Source organism: Pavona decussata, unplaced genomic scaffold, assembly GCF_977016875.1.
Source record: "Pavona decussata unplaced genomic scaffold, jaPavDecu1.1 SCAFFOLD_223, whole genome shotgun sequence".
Lineage (NCBI taxonomy): Eukaryota > Metazoa > Cnidaria > Anthozoa > Scleractinia > Agariciidae > Pavona > Pavona decussata.
In genome coordinates, this window is record NW_028145628.1 from 3,655,001 (window position 1) to 3,673,219 (window position 18,219).

The window sequence follows — 18,219 nt, forward strand, 5'->3', positions numbered from 1 at the left end:
TGGGCTTCTAGCTCTTGACATGACTGATTGACGACCAAAGCCACTTGCAAACCGCAGTCTTTGATATTACACAAGTAATATGCCAATATTATATATACCTAAGTTACGCAGTAATCTCCAGGAATAGGCATTTATTGCTACGCTTTTTTTGCTTTCGTTTTCTCTGCTGTAACGTTAGCTATTTTGCTCATGCCTATTGGCAAATTTTCAAATTTCAAAATGTGACGTTTTTGTTTCTGCTACTTTAGCCCATCATATTATGGCATCTATTTACATCCTCTCCTGACTGTTTTAAATTGTAACGTAGCTAGCTTTAGGCCAGTTTCTAAAGCAACCCTTAAGAAGAAAGCCCGTGCCTTTAGAAATATTAAAAAATATATTTCCCTGGCCGTAAAATCAGCATTGCTCTTTTATAGTTTATTTGTTCTACAATTTGTTGCTGATTAGATCTTTTATTACAGGAGCTGGTGCTCTTATTTTTTTCGGTGATCCTTCCAAACACAGTTACTTGCATATATTATTGGTTCCTTAGTTCGGACAAGGACCGATTTCTTGATAGCAATATTGATTTTTAATCTAATTGACCAACCTCATTTATGACGTAATTCCAGGTGTGTGGACTCACATTGGTGCTGCTTACGATGGAAGCAAAGGAAAACTAAAAATTTTCGTCGACGGACAAAAGATCTTCACTAGAACTGACGTGAACAAAGTGAACCAAATATCATGGGGCCCGCAGATGATTATCGGAAAAGACCTGGCTGCCGCAGGTGGTGACACCGGAATGCACCTTCAGGGATACTTGGACGAGTTTTATATTTTTGATGCTGTAAGAGATGAGTCCCAAGTAAAGAAATTGATGGAAAAATGTGACTTTTTAACAGGTGGTAAGTTGATTCAGTTCTAAGCTTCCACCGGATTCCACACATTTCGTCCACCCCTCACTCGTTTTTTACTCTAGATCCGTGGATGCAGAAGGGAAGGCCATCTGATTTTTAACATTTAATTTTTTAATTGTTAGACAGTTTACTTCCATGTAAACCAGTCTCGTCACTTGTTTCAACATCCAACTTGATCATATTTTGCAATTTCAACCCGATTGCACTTTTTAATGACGCTGTATGATGCATTATACCGCTAAGTCTTTATTTAGAAATCCCGAGTTTTCAAAATAAATAAAACAGGAAAGGTTTTCTTTTTGCTTTCCCTCGTTTCGGCCATAATCGTTATTTTATTTTGTCGTTGAGTGTTAGCGCGGTTTCATTTCGGCGACGTAAAGTAATTACTATTCAATCACAACATGATGCAAACAGCACAATGAGCTCATCATAACTTGAAGTAAATACATTTAACCGGCTTAAATGGCGGGAAAAGGCGTGCGGGGAACAAGTCGCGGTTGGTTTTCGTTTTGCTTCTCGCTGGTGGAGAAAGTGCTGCGTTTCTGGCTAACCAATCCCAAAGCAAGCACCTGATTTCTTTCGGCAGTTAAGTAAGGAAAATACAGACCTTTTGCCGGCCCTTCCCACTTAAGTTGTGGTTTAAAATTCGTTATCACATGCATTTTCTTTTCGTTGCCAGATTCTGGACTTGCCGTCTACCTCACATTTGATAACATCCAAGGTCAGCAAATTATCGGTAATTCTGCTAAAGGCATCGACGGCAAACTTGTGGGACAATACGCTCAGAATGCATACAGCAGTAAATGTCAAAAGGGCATCGAATTAGCTAAAGGACAAGGATACATTCAGCTGGATGGTAACAAACTCGATGCCATAAGTAAGGATGCTGTGTCAATCTCAGTATGGATTCGTCTCGTCAGCAACGATCGCGTGAACACTATTTACGGAAGTGTAGGACCGAAGGGAGCACACCATCTTACAGTAAAGTCTACTGGTTCACCAAATGCGGTCGTTCACTGGCGGCACCAGTCGCCTGATGGGAAAGTTGTTTTCGATATCACATCTGAGCCTGCGGTACCTGCAGGTTAGTGACGCTTATATTCATTACATGTTTTTAAGGACCTCGTGAAAATCACCGTTTATTACATGCCATTGCCAAACAAGACAGTGATGGTCAGGAATAGACATGATGTCGTCTTGAAAAATAACTCCTACGTGTTTATGATTTGAACATACGACTGAATGGACACAAACGAGCGACTAGAAAAAATGATGATATTAACAATAACATTGCAGAAGACCATCTACAAACGAACCACAGAATTGACTGGGACTCTGCCAAGCGCATTACCTACAGTATGGATTACCATCAACAAATCACTTTGAAAAGATGGTTTACTAACTTAGAACAAACGCCACTGAATTGCATGCAACAACAACCCGCACCTTGCAAACGACTTATGGATAACATCAACAAAACGAACCAACAATAGAGCAACCGACTAATTTTTCTAACAATAGACAGATGAACATTTGACCAACAAAACAGGAATCGAAACTCGCCATGCAATCAATTTATGCACTCTTCACAACCAATAACATCACGGCAATGAATGACCAATAAAATCGCAAATTCGTTGACTAATAAGGTCAATAACCAAAGACATCTCGGTACCACCAAACGAAGATCCACAATTTACTTGACCATTGCTCTGTTTGTTGAAACGTCGCTGAGTTTATAGCACTAAGTAATACTTCTCAAGAATCGCTCACCTAGAAGATCATAACTTACCTACTTATAATAAAATTCCATTGCTACCATTCAACTCCTATGAAAATGAAAAAATCTGTTCCCTGAAACGTAAAAGCACTTTTTCTTTTTACCGTAGGTATTTGGACGCATTTGGCCGTGGTTTATAATGGCGGCCTGGGAAAAGTAAAAATATTTGTTGACAGTGTGAAGATTTTAACCACAACAAAAGGCGTGGTCAAACAGGCGCACGTGCCTTGGAGTACTCCAATCACCGTCGGTATATTTACCGGAAATGATGCATCTTTCTTTTCTGGTGCCATGGACGAGTTTTATATTTTTACAAGCGCTCTGATGCACACTGAAGTCGAGGCGCTGAAGTTAACATGCGAATTTCCAAGCGACAGTAAGTGTACCGCGATTTTCTCCCTCCAGCTTTGGCAATGCACCATCTCTGGTTTAACTACCTCAACAAGTCAGTTTAAAATAGCCAAATGAACGTTAATGGGCATATGAGAAATAAAAAACCCCATGTCCTTTAAATAAAACATATTTCCGTTTTTATGCACTTAATTTCTTGTAATTTCCGGAAGAAAAATTCCATTTTTCGATTCCAGTAAAAGACAATATTTCAATACAGTTCTATAAACTGAATGTTAAGTTCAGTTTTTTGAAATAGGCTTCCTTAGATATCCTCTTCCTTGTACTCTCCTCTGATTCATTGCCTTCTTAGGAAACTTGTATAATGCATTAAGGGGAAATCTGTGGTACAGTGCGACGCGCCTTACCGTAGTCACCCAACAAACCTTTTTACAAGTTAGCTAATCAGGATACGCAAATTTGATTTGCTAACTTGTAAAAGAAGTTTGTTGGGTGGCCACGGTAAGGCGCGTCGCACTGTAAATGCTTTAATTTCGGAAGTTTTCAATGTTTTATCTTTATTTTCTTTCGGAGGTTTTAAGCAATCCAAAATACCTCTATATTTACCTTTTGTAATACAAGGCTACATCAATCTTTAGAACTTTAAAGTAATTGTTAGGACGTTTATAAAAAGGAAAAGAGGATTTGATGAATATTTGGAAAAATGAAAAAAAGTTGATTGAAAATTAAATTAAACTTCAGACTAGGTTATGGACTGTCTAGTAGTGTGTTCAAAATATTTATTCATCTCTTTTGTTTTTCTTTTATCGTATACAATTACATTAAAATTCCATCATGCAGATTGTCCCCTTAAATCAGGTATTTTGTATTCATTTAAACCAGGCGTTTTGTATTTCGTGGACGTTACTACGGGCTCCGAATTTAAATCCGGGACTCCATCCCGTGTTTTCCTAAAGCTGATTGGTGAGAAGGGAGAACATGGCGAAGTAGAGCTTGGGACCGAGTTTGATAGAGGAAGGTTAGTTCAAATCATTGTATACGTTAACCGCGGCCAAGAAAAGTACGTTAAAGATAAGGTCTTCACTCCAAGAGATCAAAGATAATAATTTTTTTTAAAAGTGAGTTTACTAAATCATTAAATCGTAAAAGGATTTAATAAGCACACAGACTCACAACAAACTTATCATCTTTGAGCTGTCATCTCTACAATGGGCGTTTCGTATTTATTAGGTTTGACCGCGGTTAATTGCTTACGTATCTAAGTGCTAGTCCCAAAGTTCCTATTTACTTGGTTAAATTTGGAATGCTTGATCATCAGTCACTGTGTAAAAAATCAATAAAAATGTAGTGAATAACCTTCTTTATGACAACTTTGAGGTCCGCAACGGGAGGTGATGACGTCACATGACGTGTAATTACGTCATGTTAGGCAAATGGTGGCCATCTTGGATTTCTGAATTTCTCCAAAACTTCAGGAAAGTTACAAAATTGAACGAAAGGTTATCAAAACCAGTCAACACTACTATGAGCTCAAACATAAAAGCTACAGTAAGAAAAGTAATTTTTCGCCATTTAGAAAGGGATTTTCCTTTTTTTCTGAAAAAGACTGCCTGTCAATAATTGGTTTCCTTGCTAACAATAAACACTAATCCACAAAAATTTTCCCAGTGAAATTTCTCTAAAAGTCCTGTAGTTGTTTGTCGAAAATAAACAGCGTACTGTTGGAAGTGTAACTGATATAAAAAAGTTTCATAAAAAATATGGTCAACTCCTCCTCTTTCTCTTATTTTAGTACCAGACCCTTTAATGTATATTCCACCAACATTGGCAATCCTTTGAAGATCAGCATACGAAAGGACACCAAAGGATTTATTTCTACAGACTGGTATCTTGAGAAGGTAATAAGTCTAATTTCCTGCCTTATAATATTATTTCCAGTTAGATTACGTAAGGTTAGGTTTACATAATAAGCCGACATTAGGTTAACCTATAGTTCATCCATTCTTGGATCAGTGGTCCTCCGCTCATCTCTTCCAGTTAATTTCTTACCTAGTAAATATAACCCACGCCGCTATGGTTTTCGAACTGTAGTTTCTTCCACGTTTTTGAAATATAATCATTGCTCCCTCCCCACTCCCATTGCCTTCTGCCTCCTGGGACTAATCTGAATATTTCACAGTGCCATGGATGTTGAAGCCAGGCCTACTTACTATCGAAGTGTCTTTTTTCTGATCACCATTAAGACACTAAAATGCCTCTCTGTTCAACAGAAATGCACTTGCTTTTTGTTGCTCACCTGCTCTTGCGCTTCGGGCTTTCCATCTAAAGATCGGGGGCACGAGTTTGGTGTCTGTGTCGTGCTGTTTCAATCCCAACACAAGAATCCATGTCCTCTCTGTCCATTCATGAGAAGGAACGGGTTTCGCGAGAACTCATCAGCCAAACCTTAAATAGTTCTGGATCAATCCTTCCTATACACTCCCATCCCGTCCAGAGTGCAATAGAAATGTTCGTAGATGATTTAAGTCGAAGAAAGTATAGTTTCGTATCAGCCTTGAATGCTGGCGGTATATGAGCCAACCTCTCCGTAATTTACGTTATTTGCACTAGATATATGGATTTTAAGCCTTCTTAATACAACCTGCTGCGCTAATATGACCATCTCTTGGCTTCATAGGTTGTCGTGACTATAGATGATCGTACGGATGGACCCAGCTTTATTTTCAACTGCAACTGTTGGATCGGTAAAGGGAAAGACGATCTGCAGAAGTACCTCACGCCAGAGAAGCATGGTAAGTTTTAATTTTCTTATGTATCTCTTAAAATGGAAAAATAGTTCTCCAAAGTTCCAAAAGTTATACATAACGAGGAAAACATTTCGGCTCAAGTATCTCTCAAAATTACAAAATGGCTCTCAAGCTAGGCTGAAAACAAAAAAATGAGGCGCGTAAGTAACTTGCGGCTACAATTCTAGTTACCGCTGAAGAGCATTCCACGTTAATTCTTGTTCTAAACCTAAGGATCCCCTTGGTTAAATTCGAGCTAATTTGAAATTTTCATTGCAGTGGACGGTAACTGGTCGCCATGGAGTGCGTGGAGTGGCTGCGGTGCAGGGCTTTGCGGGGGAAACAAAAAAGTTCGAACCAGATCATGCACCAATCCCCACCCCACAGGTGGCGGGAAGAAATGTCCTGGAAATTCCTTTGAAGAAGGAAGCTGCCCAAGTATGATTGATAAAGATTCTTATGGAATGAAAAAAATTCTTTACGCTTTGCAGAATTAATTTGAGGAAAAAACTTGCTAAACTTAATCAGTATTTAAAAATAATTTTCAGAATTTTGTGCTTTTGTAGCAAAGGCTCTAAGAGATGTTGCGGTTGAGTTGATAACGCTTTTGGTACAGTTTTCAGCCCTCACGGGCAAGGAGTATGAATTAGCCTGGAGTCAACTACAGCAGTTTCACCGAAGCTTCAAACCTTTGACTGCCTCGCTTTTGAAATCTTTGATACGTAAAAACGTCAACACGAACGGAAGAGGTGAAAATGGCTCCAGAGATCTTTAATTCTGCCGCCCATCCGCGTCCCTTATGTTATTTTCTTCTGGTAGCTGAGTTAGCTCTCCCCCAACCACGGATAAGAATTTTTTATCCCCACAGAAGAAAAATCTGACATAGTGCAGGATATTACAGCGATAAGAAACTAGACTAACGGGAGATGGCCTGAGAAGCAAACGGATCTGTGGGGCTTTGTGCGTGTTTCCCTGTTTGACCGTAATTTCCGTATGGTCAAACGGAGAAAAGAACGCCCAAAACTCAATGGAAAGGAGGTTTTCCGGGATGAATCCCACCCAAGAGATATGTATACAACAAATGTCGTTTCAGTCTCCTGTGCGCGTTATGGATGATAAACTCCTTGTGGTCACTGCACTGTCACCCTTCAGCCATGACAATACAATTTTCTGTCTGAATTTGTCTTTTAGTCGATGGTGGTTGGGGTGCCTGGGGAGCTTGGACTCCTTGTAGCAAGACATGTGGCGGTGCCACGGTAACACGAGAAAGAAAGTGCGATAACCCAGCCCCTCAAAATGGCGGCAAACAATGTGAGGCAAAAGACGCTAAGGAAACTAAAAACGACTGTAATCAGCCGTGTGAAAGTAAGTCAATATGACAAGAATTACTATTTCACTTTCATGAGTCAAACAGGGTGGGAAAAGAACAAACATTCAATTTTTTAATGTGGGAAAAAACACTAAAAATGATCATGGTGTACAACGCTGGGTATTTAATCTTGATCGTTCACTACATTTCGATTCATATGTTACATGCGTCATAATAAACAGTGGAACAATAATACAACAAAAGTACCATAAGACAGTTTCTGGGAGAAGAGCCTCAAAAAGGTCTGTTCCACAGGCGTAAATGCTTCTTGCAACATAACTTACTCCAGGTTTTCAACAAAGCATAAAGGCTTGAAAGAGTATTCGAAGTAATATTGTATGAATAGTGGCGGTTTTTCTCTTATTCATTGTGGAAGTAGTAATATGCAAATTGAAACCTGTACCACTGGTCATTGGTAGTCATGGCATCCACCACTACTCGGATAATTGAAATAGAACAGAAAGCACCTCATCTGTAGCTGTTGGTGAAAAGCTGTGCCAGAGTATTCACTATTTCCATTCCCTACCCCACCCTAGCCGGTCCCTTGGATGGCCAGTGGACCGAATGGTCAGAGTGGTCTGCCTGTGCAAAGTCATGTGGAGGAAGCAAGGTAACTCGCACAAGAAGCTGCGCCAATCCCCCTCCCCAGAGGGGTGGGGAGGAATGTCCTGGAGAGGCAACTGAGACTTCTTTTGACTGTGAAACTCCATGCCCAGGTAAAACGCCATGTTTTTGTTTTAATTTAATATTATATATTGTTGGACTTGTACAATTGGTCCATTGATCTAACGCCTTGTAAACAGTGTAAAGGAGGGGAGGGGAAGGAAAGATCAAGGTTTTTTTAGCGACTTTTGATTATCTTTGTCAGTTCAATGGCATGTTCTAATTGAGCGACAGAAATCAGCAATAAGCACTTAGATTAAATATAACTTTCCAGCTTACTGTAACTTCAATCATTTCAGCTTTATATCCTTACAGCCTTGTTAATCTCCCGCTAATTTTGCTATCCATCTTTCTAAGTAAATTTCCAGTAGCCTCTGTTATCAATGATTAATCACTAGTTTTAAATGGCTGTAATTAAGTGCATCGGTTTCTTGGGTTGTTAATAAGAAATCACTAAGCAAACATCCTCTCCAATTTTCCTAACCACGCGCGATTGAATTGACAGTTTACTCTGATGTCCTTTCTGATACTATATACTTACCTGGAAACGTAAGAAGGATTGACACTCAGGTAACATTTATCTATCTTTCCTGTAATTTATTTAGTTGAGGGAAAATGGGGCCAGTGGGAACCTTGGTCCGAGTGCAGCACTACTTGTGGCCCTGGGACCAAAGTAAGAACACGTGAGTGCGACAGTCCCGTGCCACAGTATGGCGGAGAGTGCCCTGGTAACGGGCAGGAAACAGAACCTTGTACAATCAGAGCCTGTCCTATAAGTAAGTAAACACTACAACAGCGGAGAGTGTGTCGGTTATATTTTATATAAATGCAAAGCTTATTTAATAAAATGGCGTTCAAGACCCCACGGATGAACAAGACAAAACCTCATTTTACCAAGATGATAGTGGTTAATTCACCTTTATGCACCTTGTTGTCGGGAAAATATAAGAGAAAGATTGTTGCTGGGTTTAAACAACAACGCGGGTGGGATAGGTTGGGGTTGTAATCTATGATGAAATAATGTCATTTTTGGAAGTGACTAATTCATTTCGACTTACAGATTAATGCAAAAGATACTCGCTGTTTTGATGGACGTCAGCTGCATAGCTTCCAAGTCACAAATCTTAATTGAGACAGACCACTTTATATAATTTCCCATACTCTCTTTCAAGGCTAACCACCCTTATTTTCTTATTTTTAGAAAGAAAAATCATGGCCCTATATTAAAACAGCAGGCGTTTGACTACATCAGGAACAAACAATTTATTAATACTTTAAATAATTAAATACTTAGTTCCATTTCCCCTTCTTAGATGTGGTGAATGGAGCATGGAGTCAGTGGGGTCCCTATAGCGCATGCTCTGAAACAGAGTACTGTAACAGGGGATCGCAGGTTCGCACTCGCTTGTGTAACAGCCCCGCACCACAAAACGGCGGGGAGCTATGTCCGGGATCTGGGTCAGAGAGCCAGGAGTGTCCTAAAACGAACTGTAAAGGTAGGTAATTTATAAACAGGCATTAAAGAGATGTCAGCGTGCGGCTGTGCATGTGCAAGCTTACGAAAACTTAAGTACCTAACGCTCTAATTTTCAACCTTCACCGAGCAAGCTTTGAATGGAAATTTTGCAGAGTGCTAATCGACTTACGTGCAGGCAAAGAAAAAAAAAATACTTAATGGGAAGCCAACCTTTGTTTTGTTAGCTTAGCTTTTGCCTTCATTCAGTGTATTAATTATCGCAAATGTTATGTTTATTGTGGCTTTCAAAATAGAAAATGGGGATAGTAACACTTAATGGACTCCAAAATTAATCTCAATGCTATTTAGAACAGGTTCATTTCTAATAGCTTACTTCAACTTAGTTGATGAAGTGCCACTTAAATTTACCAATGGAGACGTACTGTCAAATAATCCCTGCATTGAAGTCCACAGAGAATGAGGGGAGAGAATTTGGGTAGAGAGAACGAAAAACCTGAATAAGCCTATTAAATTACAAGAAAGGAATAAAGACAAATAATCTGCTTTCGAAATGACAAATAAAAAATAATGCTTACAGCTGGGGTTTAATTTAATCGGTTTCCAAGGATTCAACCTTATTTTATTAATACGTTTTTCTAATATAGTTAATTCACACTCTCCTTTGTTTTGTTTTAGAAACGCCAGAGAATGTGGCTGCAACAAAGACAGTGGAGCCAGACTCGTTTATGGCAGTAATGTGTGGCGCGACAGAGGCTGAACTGGTCAGCGATTCGCTGAAGAATGATTTAGTCGCAGCTGTTTTTGTAAATCTTCCTAAACTCGTTCCTAGTTTAAAAGGCGGCTACTTTGCAATCAAAGAAAACACGGGCGAGTTGGACGAGATATGTTTCGAACCAAAGGAATTGCTGACCATTACACAACTGGCTCAACTATACCCCAACTTTCGGGCGGCCAAAAGTATGCCATTCTTTAACGTTCCTGGCGATGATGAGCACGTGAAAGGAGTGAAGGTCAACTTGAGGAAGGACAAGGCCTTAAATGGAGGTATATATATATATATATTGAGCGCACAGGAACTTCACATTTACACTTTAGGTACCTTTTTTCCTTGCTGAGATAGGAACTTCACATAATCACGTTGCGTACCATTTTTATTGGTGACATAGGAACTTCACATAAACACTTTGCGTACCTTTTTTCATTGCACACACAGGAACTTCACATATACATTTTGTGTACTTGTTTTCATTGCTGATAAAGGAACTTCATATATACACTTTGCCTACCTTTTTTCACTGCTCACACAGGAACTTCACATATAGATTTTGCGTACCTGTTTTTATTGCTGACAAAAAAACCTTACAAATACACTTTGCGTACATTTTGTTTCATTGTTGAGTTTTCATTTTTTTCTTTCAGTTGAATTTCTTCTTGATACGGCCTCGACCTACGCCCCAACTGATACTGTCTCCCTTGATAACGTCATGTTTCTTTACCAAGTGTCTCCAGGAAATGAACGCATTGTAGCGCACGGATTTAAAAGAATCGGCAAAGCGCTGTTTGCATCTTATGCCAGTTCCGTTGGCGACACAGGAGAAGTGATAGTGGAGGGCTCTAGCGACCAAACAGCGTCCTCAGGTAAAACAGGTTTTGCTACAGGATAAACAAGTTACGTAACTAGACCAAAGATTATTGACAGAATTGAGCTTGGTTAGTTACGAAAGAATTGTAAGTGGTTGCAATTCTGTTTTCAGGTACACGTGCTCACACAACGTAACCCATTTGTCTTTCAGTGTGGGGTTTAAAAAAAGAAGTTTCTGTTGAGATTAAGTTAAGTCAACTTCATTAATGGTGGCATAAAAAAGAGTCTAAAGCGTCTACACAAGTACTTGTGTGCCAATGCGTAAAGAGGCGCAAATGCGTTTTTCGTTGATGTTCATCTCGGATGTTAAGACACCAAATATCTAATTCAAAATCATGAGATAGTTTATAGTAAACCCTAAAAGAACTAAAAAAGGTTATGAAGTCTCCATTATGCTATGCTGTTTCATTTTTTTTTCTGTTAGAGGAAATCGAAGCCGCGTTGTCTCCGCAAGAATCTGACTATGTGATACGCGTAGCAAGACATGTGGATCCCAGGTTCTCGCCTCACCAAACACATCTTGTGAAAAGTATGCCTGGACACGAGGAAAACGAGAAAGCTACGAGGCACAGTAGTGGCACTGGAAGCGTAACACACCGCAAAAAACGAAAACACAGTTTCGCGTTTAAACGAAAAATGCGATACTCGACACTCAAAAGCCAGCGACAAGTGGTGCCTTCATATTTATTCGATCCTATTCATAAAATCGATGAAGATTTAACTGATAACGCTTTAGGAGGAGTAAATGGAAGCCCTAATTTCAACATGTCGCACCGGGGAAATACCACGATGAGCCCGCAAGAACAAGACTCGGCATCGGGAAAGCTGGACCAAAAGATTCTGGACTTGTTAAAGCGCGTGGGACTGGGCCTAGTTACGATATCTGACCTGTCTCTGAGCATAACTGCTGACATGAAAGAAGTAATTCTGCGCATGAGTGGAAAGGCGGCTCCAAAAAAGATTGGCGGTTGGTTTAATTTCGAGATTGTACGCAAAAATATATTTGCTGTTGGATTCACAGCGGAGCAAGCCGGGTTTGAGGATTTCACAGAGAAGATGTTCAACACGAAGCTTGGTTTGTTTAAAGCGCTCGAGAAAACTACGGTATGTTAGTTAATCTTTAAACACTTACTTCCCTAAAGAACAAGTACGAAGAAAGTACAAAACTGTGCAGTTGAAAAAATGCCAAGAAAATAGCATTAGTTGGAAGCCATGAGAAACTAAAGAATGATGATGAGTCGAAATGTAACCGTTTCTTTTAGTTTACATTGTTATAAATAAAAAAGGTACATTTCTTAAGTTTTCATCCCATATTTTTCAAAGCCTTAAGATTGAAATGTGCAATTTTTAGAAAGTAACGAACAGCTCGCGTTTGAATTGTAACAAGCAGTACTTAAAAATTAAAAGCCATTCCAGCATCCATAGGCGCTTCTTTGTACAGCTTAGCAAAGAGCACCACAGAAGAGTTCTGTTTAGTAGCTTCTGACGTAGGATATCGAACCCACTGTCTTAAAAGTTAAAACTAACCTTTTAATACAGCATAATAGACAGCACCACAGTATAACTTGCTCCTTAGTGTTCACTGGAATGATCACCAGTCACACTTTAGAGTTTCTTCATGCCAAGACACAAGCAATAAGACCAACACTGGGTTTTCGCTAGCGTTCACCGTACAAAATATGTTGGATTTCCATTATATTCGACTGGACGTTCAATATAACTTCATTCACTTTCCTTGGCTCGAAATTCTAACTTATGCTTGGAATAAATTTTTTTTCTAAGTTCATTATTCATTTTTTTTTTTTTTTTTTTTTTTTTGCAGTTTGGCATTTCATTTGCTCAGAAAGGATTCAAAGTCACAAAGGACACCAAATTCAAGAATGAGCCTTTGCAGTCGCTGATGACCAAAGAAGTCCCGGATGGTCTTTTCGTTGCCGCTCAAGCCAAGTTTGCTGCGAATTGTGGGGGTGAATCAGTTTGCCAGTTTGGTAAGATTCTTATGGGTAAGGATTCGTGGTTGAAGTTTCATGGTGGCATAAATGCAGCAGGCGTTAAAGTAGCGGCTGGTGCGTATGGCATTCCCATAAAAGGAGATCTGAAGTTTAACAAGGTGGAACTGTTTGTCGAGGTAGGAAATTAACAGTATTCCAAAGCTTTGACAGGCCCGGTAGTTTCAGGGTTAAACTCAAAAGTCCTAATAAATGATCGGACCTAGGCAGTGAATTTTTCAAATCCATTTTTTATTGTTAAGTAGTATTATTTTAATCAACTTACCCAATGTGTCTCGTAAAAATATGAAGATGTTGAAATTAATTAAGCTGTAAAAAAAACTAAAACAAAACTGGTTTTCGGAGGCTGTAATTTACCGGTACTTTCAGTAGACGGGCTTCCGGAATGAGCATCTTTTTGTTCTCAGAACGGTTTTTTTTTTTTTCGCAGTTACAAAACAAAAGTGTAGCTCTGGGGAAGAGAACGTCATTCACATATAATGACGTTAATTTAGACCGTTACAAAGTTGTTCTCTGACGGTCTATTTAGGAAGTGAAAATATTCTTCTTGGGCTTCAATGTACTCTACCGCGCTAGAAATTGGATAAAATTGCCGTCTTCGCTTTATATTTGGAAGATAGTTATAGTTATAATTTCATTTTCAATATGCACAGGCTCGAGAGTGTAGTGCGCTCAGTTTTATTTTTCTATGTTATTAGGTTAAGTATGGGAGCGCCTCTGTATTGCCTAATCTTGGATTCGCGGTAGAGCTAGACGTACCCGTCAAGGGAGAAGTAAACGACAAAGGAGAAGAAGTTCCTGGCACGTCCCTGCAACTTGGAGGAAAGCTGTTTGTCACCGGGGGAGCTGAGATCGGTACAACTTTGTACATGAAGGGCATGTGGAGGAAGGCTTTTGGTTTGACTTACCTCAACATTGGAAACATTCAGATCGGGTGAGGAAGGCATTCATGATTTACAGCGTATCATAACTGCGAGAGTTTCCTCGCTGCAGTTAACATAATAAAATGTAAACGACAAGAATTTTCTCTGTTTTCAGCAACTATCGTAAAGGCGGTTTTGTGAATGCATTTTTGTTTGAACTTTGTTCGAATTATAAAGTTGGTTGCAACTTGAATACGAATACCTCAGATTTTAGAGTTGTAATGTACTGGAAATTCAGTGCAGTTTTTTTTTTCATTTTTGGTATATTTTTTTCTGAGAAAAATGAAGGCAAAATTTATGTGATTTTTCTTTAGAACTTATTTACAAAACTGTTCCACACTTCCATGCTGAAAAGCAATGGAGCCAAATCAAGTAAATTTTAAAAAATTGACAAAGCGATCTATCTGTTATCGAATCGTTATTGAAGTGCTGAAATGATACTCTTAGTTCTATATTATTTACATCAGGCTTACAGTAACACTAGCCGGAGGTGTTCCAACGGAGTTCAAATTCAACGGTCGCTTGGAGATTGGACACGACTGCCAAGGGGCGGACGACTTCAAAGTTGAGGGGCGCTGTATCTCAGGGGAGGCCTTGGTAGGAATTAGCGCCAATCCTGCCTCTCAGTACATTTATGGCGAGCTATCACCGGTAACGATTGGAAAGATATTGCGCATGCTCGGCTCAAAACTTCAGCTGCCTTCAGCTGTGGAACAGAGTGGATTTCCGAAAGGATTGATTGTAAGTATATAGGTAATTTCTAAGGGCTGGTTCACACTGGTGACCGAATCGGAAGCGTAAGGAACCTTAAGTTCCAGTGTTAATAAAAGAATCGCAAGGATCAGAATGTTTCCTTTTTATTCCGATTCCGACTCTGATTCCGTCGCTTGCGATCAAGTGCAAACTGGCTGATAAGATTGCGACTTTGTCTTACTAGCAGTCCGTCACTGGATTATGCCGACAAATTTTACAACTTTCCCGTGACCAGTGAATAACCTAAACAGGAACAAGCTAAATCGCCATTTCTCTCCTGGTCGTTAATTCTTTGATCCATTCATTCCTTCTCAGATCTCCGCATCGTGGGCAAATCAAAAAGTCCCGTATGCCGGTTCAACAAAAGACATCAAGAAAGGTGTTTACATTAAAGGAACAATCAACATCCTGGGTTTTGCACTCGCGGTAGAAATATTACTAAGCGATGAGGTAATGACGGTACTTTATGTTTCGTAGTTATTCATTCCACTAACTGGAAAGGGGGAAAGATGAACTTCATACAAAAATTAAAAAGCAAAACGTTTAGCAAAGCAGAATATTTAGCAAGTTAACAATGCCCGAGAAATAGCGGGCATAAAATCGTAACTTCTGGTCGTTCTTGCAAATTAACATCAGCAAGAGCTAGCAACATTTCTTGCTTTTTTTTATTTTATTTTTTTTTTAAAACAATTAATTGACTCGCGCTTCCTGGATGTGTGTGATTATAGACCTTATGCAAAAATGGTTGACATTTTAATACCCAAATAGCCTACTAGCCTCGTTCATGGTAAAATAATTATTCTTTTGACTTTTTTTAAATCTAGAACAAAGTTAGCAGGGCTAATTTGAATGCAAACACAACAATATTAAAATGGCAGCCATTTTTGCATGCAGTCTATAGTCAACTCCTCTATAACTATCAATCATGTCATATCCAGCGTGAGCCTCGTGGAATGATTGCTATATAACTGACTCGTATTTTGCACTTTCGAAAATGGACATGGTTTATCATGTCACACTACCTTCCCGCGCTTACATCTTTAAAACTGGTAATCCTGTTCTACTGTGCACAAGGATTGCTGCTGTTTTATTGACAGAATCTCTTACCTGCTTAGAAACTCAGAAACTCTGCCCGGAGCATTGCGGTTAGCTAAACACCTCCCCCTACGCATTACATTTGTACTGGTTTTGGGTCAACCCCAAACGCTCCCACCTGAGTCAATTCTCATTAATATTGAGTTCCTTTACTAAGATCTTTCATGATTTCAGAAAATAAACTTTGACCTTGAGTTGGACCCTGTGAAGTTACTAGGGGGAGTAGAAGTGGTCCGATCCCTACAGGACAAGAAAAAAGGCCCAAAGTTTTACCTTCATGCCAAGAGAAGCCCTCTTGAAGCAGAGGTGGGTGACATAGGCCATAGTTAATAAACTTCTATCTGATGCCACTATAATGATACAATATTTCCCCCTCATGATGATGATAAAAATTGGCGTTTGTTTAAGTGCTTGGGGGTCTTATGGCTTTGGTATTTTAGAATGTTAAAAAAGAATCAAGACGGAAATTTACACGTTTTATCAACTATGATAATTAGACTCCCATTGGTTTAGTTCGGGGCTAAACATTTTATCAATTTGAACTTAACCTTTTCACCTTTAAAGGGAGGCAGAAATGTTCTCCCCAGTTGTTGGTTCGGAGTTAAAGTTCGACAGTCGACGATTAAATTAATCTTGGCCGAAATTTAAAAAGTTCGGAAACACTCGGAAGTTCTTCGAAAGATCTTCAAGAAACGACATAAGAACCTGTTGTATTCGTGGAAAGTTTATCCGCGTGCTGTGGCTAGGTTTATTTGTTTCCACATAAATTTAATTCCAGAGGTAAAAACATTGATACTATACATGTAATGGGTCTTGTATTTTAGGGACAATCGTATATCTTGTTCATTTATCAGATATATATTCAAGGAGCTGTCGTCATCTTCGGATTTGAAACAGAAATCATGTTCAAACTCACGAATGAACAAATAGAAGCCGAACTGGCCCTAAACCTGTTTAACTTGTTCAAAGCGAGAGTCTGGATTGCAGCAGGTTACGGAAACCCGTTTGCCGAAACAGGATTCCAGGCCAAGTTTACCATAGAAACCGGTTTTGGTGAGCTGTCAAACCAGACTGCTCAGGTGTTAGTAAAAGGACTGTTAGCTGCAAGGAAAGCTCTGGAAAGAGCCAGAGAGACGGTAAAAGACGCTAAAGATGCTTGTGAGAGAAATGCGGGTAGTTTTTGTGACGTATGCGAAAAACTTGCGTGTGATGAAATTTCGGAGGAATGTAAACGTGCCATGGATGATTTTAAGCATTTTATTGGAGAGAAGGTGGACAAGTTTGGTAAGTAAATTCAGAAGTAAAATAGCCTGTGTTTTGGACAATTCGCTGTCGCTTTTTGTTGTCGCTGTTTTATGCTTTCAGTCTTGTCGAAAGCGATTGCCTTTTGAAAACCATAGCAGTCTGTGCTATCAGAATGAGACATGAATGGGAAAAGAAGGATGCACCCCGAGATAAGCTACCTTTAGTATGAAATAAGCCGTGGCGAAGGAATCTATGTGGTTTTTGAAATGTTTCCTGCAACCACCTCTCCATACGGACACCCTTCCCTCATTAAGGACAAATTATTTAGTCCCAAGAAGACCAAAAGTCATGTGATCTCTACCTCTGTATATATTCACAATTACTAAAAATAGATAGACTCCTACTTGAGTCGACAACTAGGTCCAGAGACGCTAAAGTTCGATCGTATAATCTAAAGCGCATTCCTGATTCGGAAAAATCCTTCTTTCACCAATACTCAAAGCGGAGTCCAAAAACTTGCCTAATCTTGTACCTCACTAAAACAGAAAACCACCTAATTGAAGACAATTTTTCAACGAGGACAAACCTCTGCAACACGGAGGGCTTCCATATTTAATATGGACACTCACTGACATCTTTTTTTGTGGTTTCTGGTCCCTAGCTTGTGTTCGACTGCAAGGATTTTTGCTTCAGCGTTAAAATCTTGTGCTTTTGTATTTGTTTTACAGGACGAAAAGTTAAAAGTATAGGCGAGAAATTCACATCTGCATTTACGCAAGACAGAGCTATGCGCTATATGGATCTTTTAGCAATGGGAATGAACTGTCACCATAGTAACAAGTATTCAAACTACGTAAATAGAACTTGTCATAGCAGTCACCATAGTAACAATACAACGTACCGCACGGCAAGACGCAAGAGGTTTGTGGGTAAATTAATGTGTGAGAAACTGGCAGAGAAGGCGTGTGCAGTGACCAAGGACTTGTGTAAAGGTGAGACTGTAGCTAAAATAGTGGGAGTTAAAAATTGTTTCATTGTAGTGCCATGCGCCTTACCGTGGCCATCCAACAAACTTTTTTTTTCAAGTTAGCCAATCAGGATACGCGAATTTGATAAACGGCCACGCCTCCTTGCAAAGTCCAACAGGCAAGTGACGCAACAACAAATTATTGAAAACACTTCTTTTTGCATTTTATGAACAAGGAGGAAGATATCCTGATTGGCTAA

The 18,219-nt window shown here is 39.4% G+C and overlaps 1 protein-coding gene across 1 annotated transcript in view; it reads left to right on the forward strand.

Annotated features, from left to right (window-relative positions):
* Nucleotides 1-18,219, forward strand: part of LOC146459233 (uncharacterized) — a 36,631-nt gene that overhangs the window by 11,316 nt on the left and 7,096 nt on the right. The window contains exons 6-26 of the mRNA XM_085090081.1: nt 612-887; nt 1,579-1,983; nt 2,789-3,055; nt 3,913-4,048; nt 4,823-4,928; nt 5,708-5,822; nt 6,096-6,254; nt 7,008-7,181; nt 7,722-7,901; nt 8,454-8,624; nt 9,162-9,344; nt 10,001-10,369; nt 10,745-10,963; nt 11,392-12,071; nt 12,790-13,095; nt 13,675-13,910; nt 14,367-14,640; nt 14,968-15,102; nt 15,922-16,053; nt 16,602-17,031; nt 17,721-17,984. Coding sequence (XP_084946207.1) covers nt 612-887; nt 1,579-1,983; nt 2,789-3,055; nt 3,913-4,048; nt 4,823-4,928; nt 5,708-5,822; nt 6,096-6,254; nt 7,008-7,181; nt 7,722-7,901; nt 8,454-8,624; nt 9,162-9,344; nt 10,001-10,369; nt 10,745-10,963; nt 11,392-12,071; nt 12,790-13,095; nt 13,675-13,910; nt 14,367-14,640; nt 14,968-15,102; nt 15,922-16,053; nt 16,602-17,031; nt 17,721-17,984 — 5,217 coding nt within the window. The remainder of the gene's footprint in view (nt 1-611; nt 888-1,578; nt 1,984-2,788; nt 3,056-3,912; nt 4,049-4,822; nt 4,929-5,707; nt 5,823-6,095; nt 6,255-7,007; nt 7,182-7,721; nt 7,902-8,453; nt 8,625-9,161; nt 9,345-10,000; nt 10,370-10,744; nt 10,964-11,391; nt 12,072-12,789; nt 13,096-13,674; nt 13,911-14,366; nt 14,641-14,967; nt 15,103-15,921; nt 16,054-16,601; nt 17,032-17,720; nt 17,985-18,219) is intronic.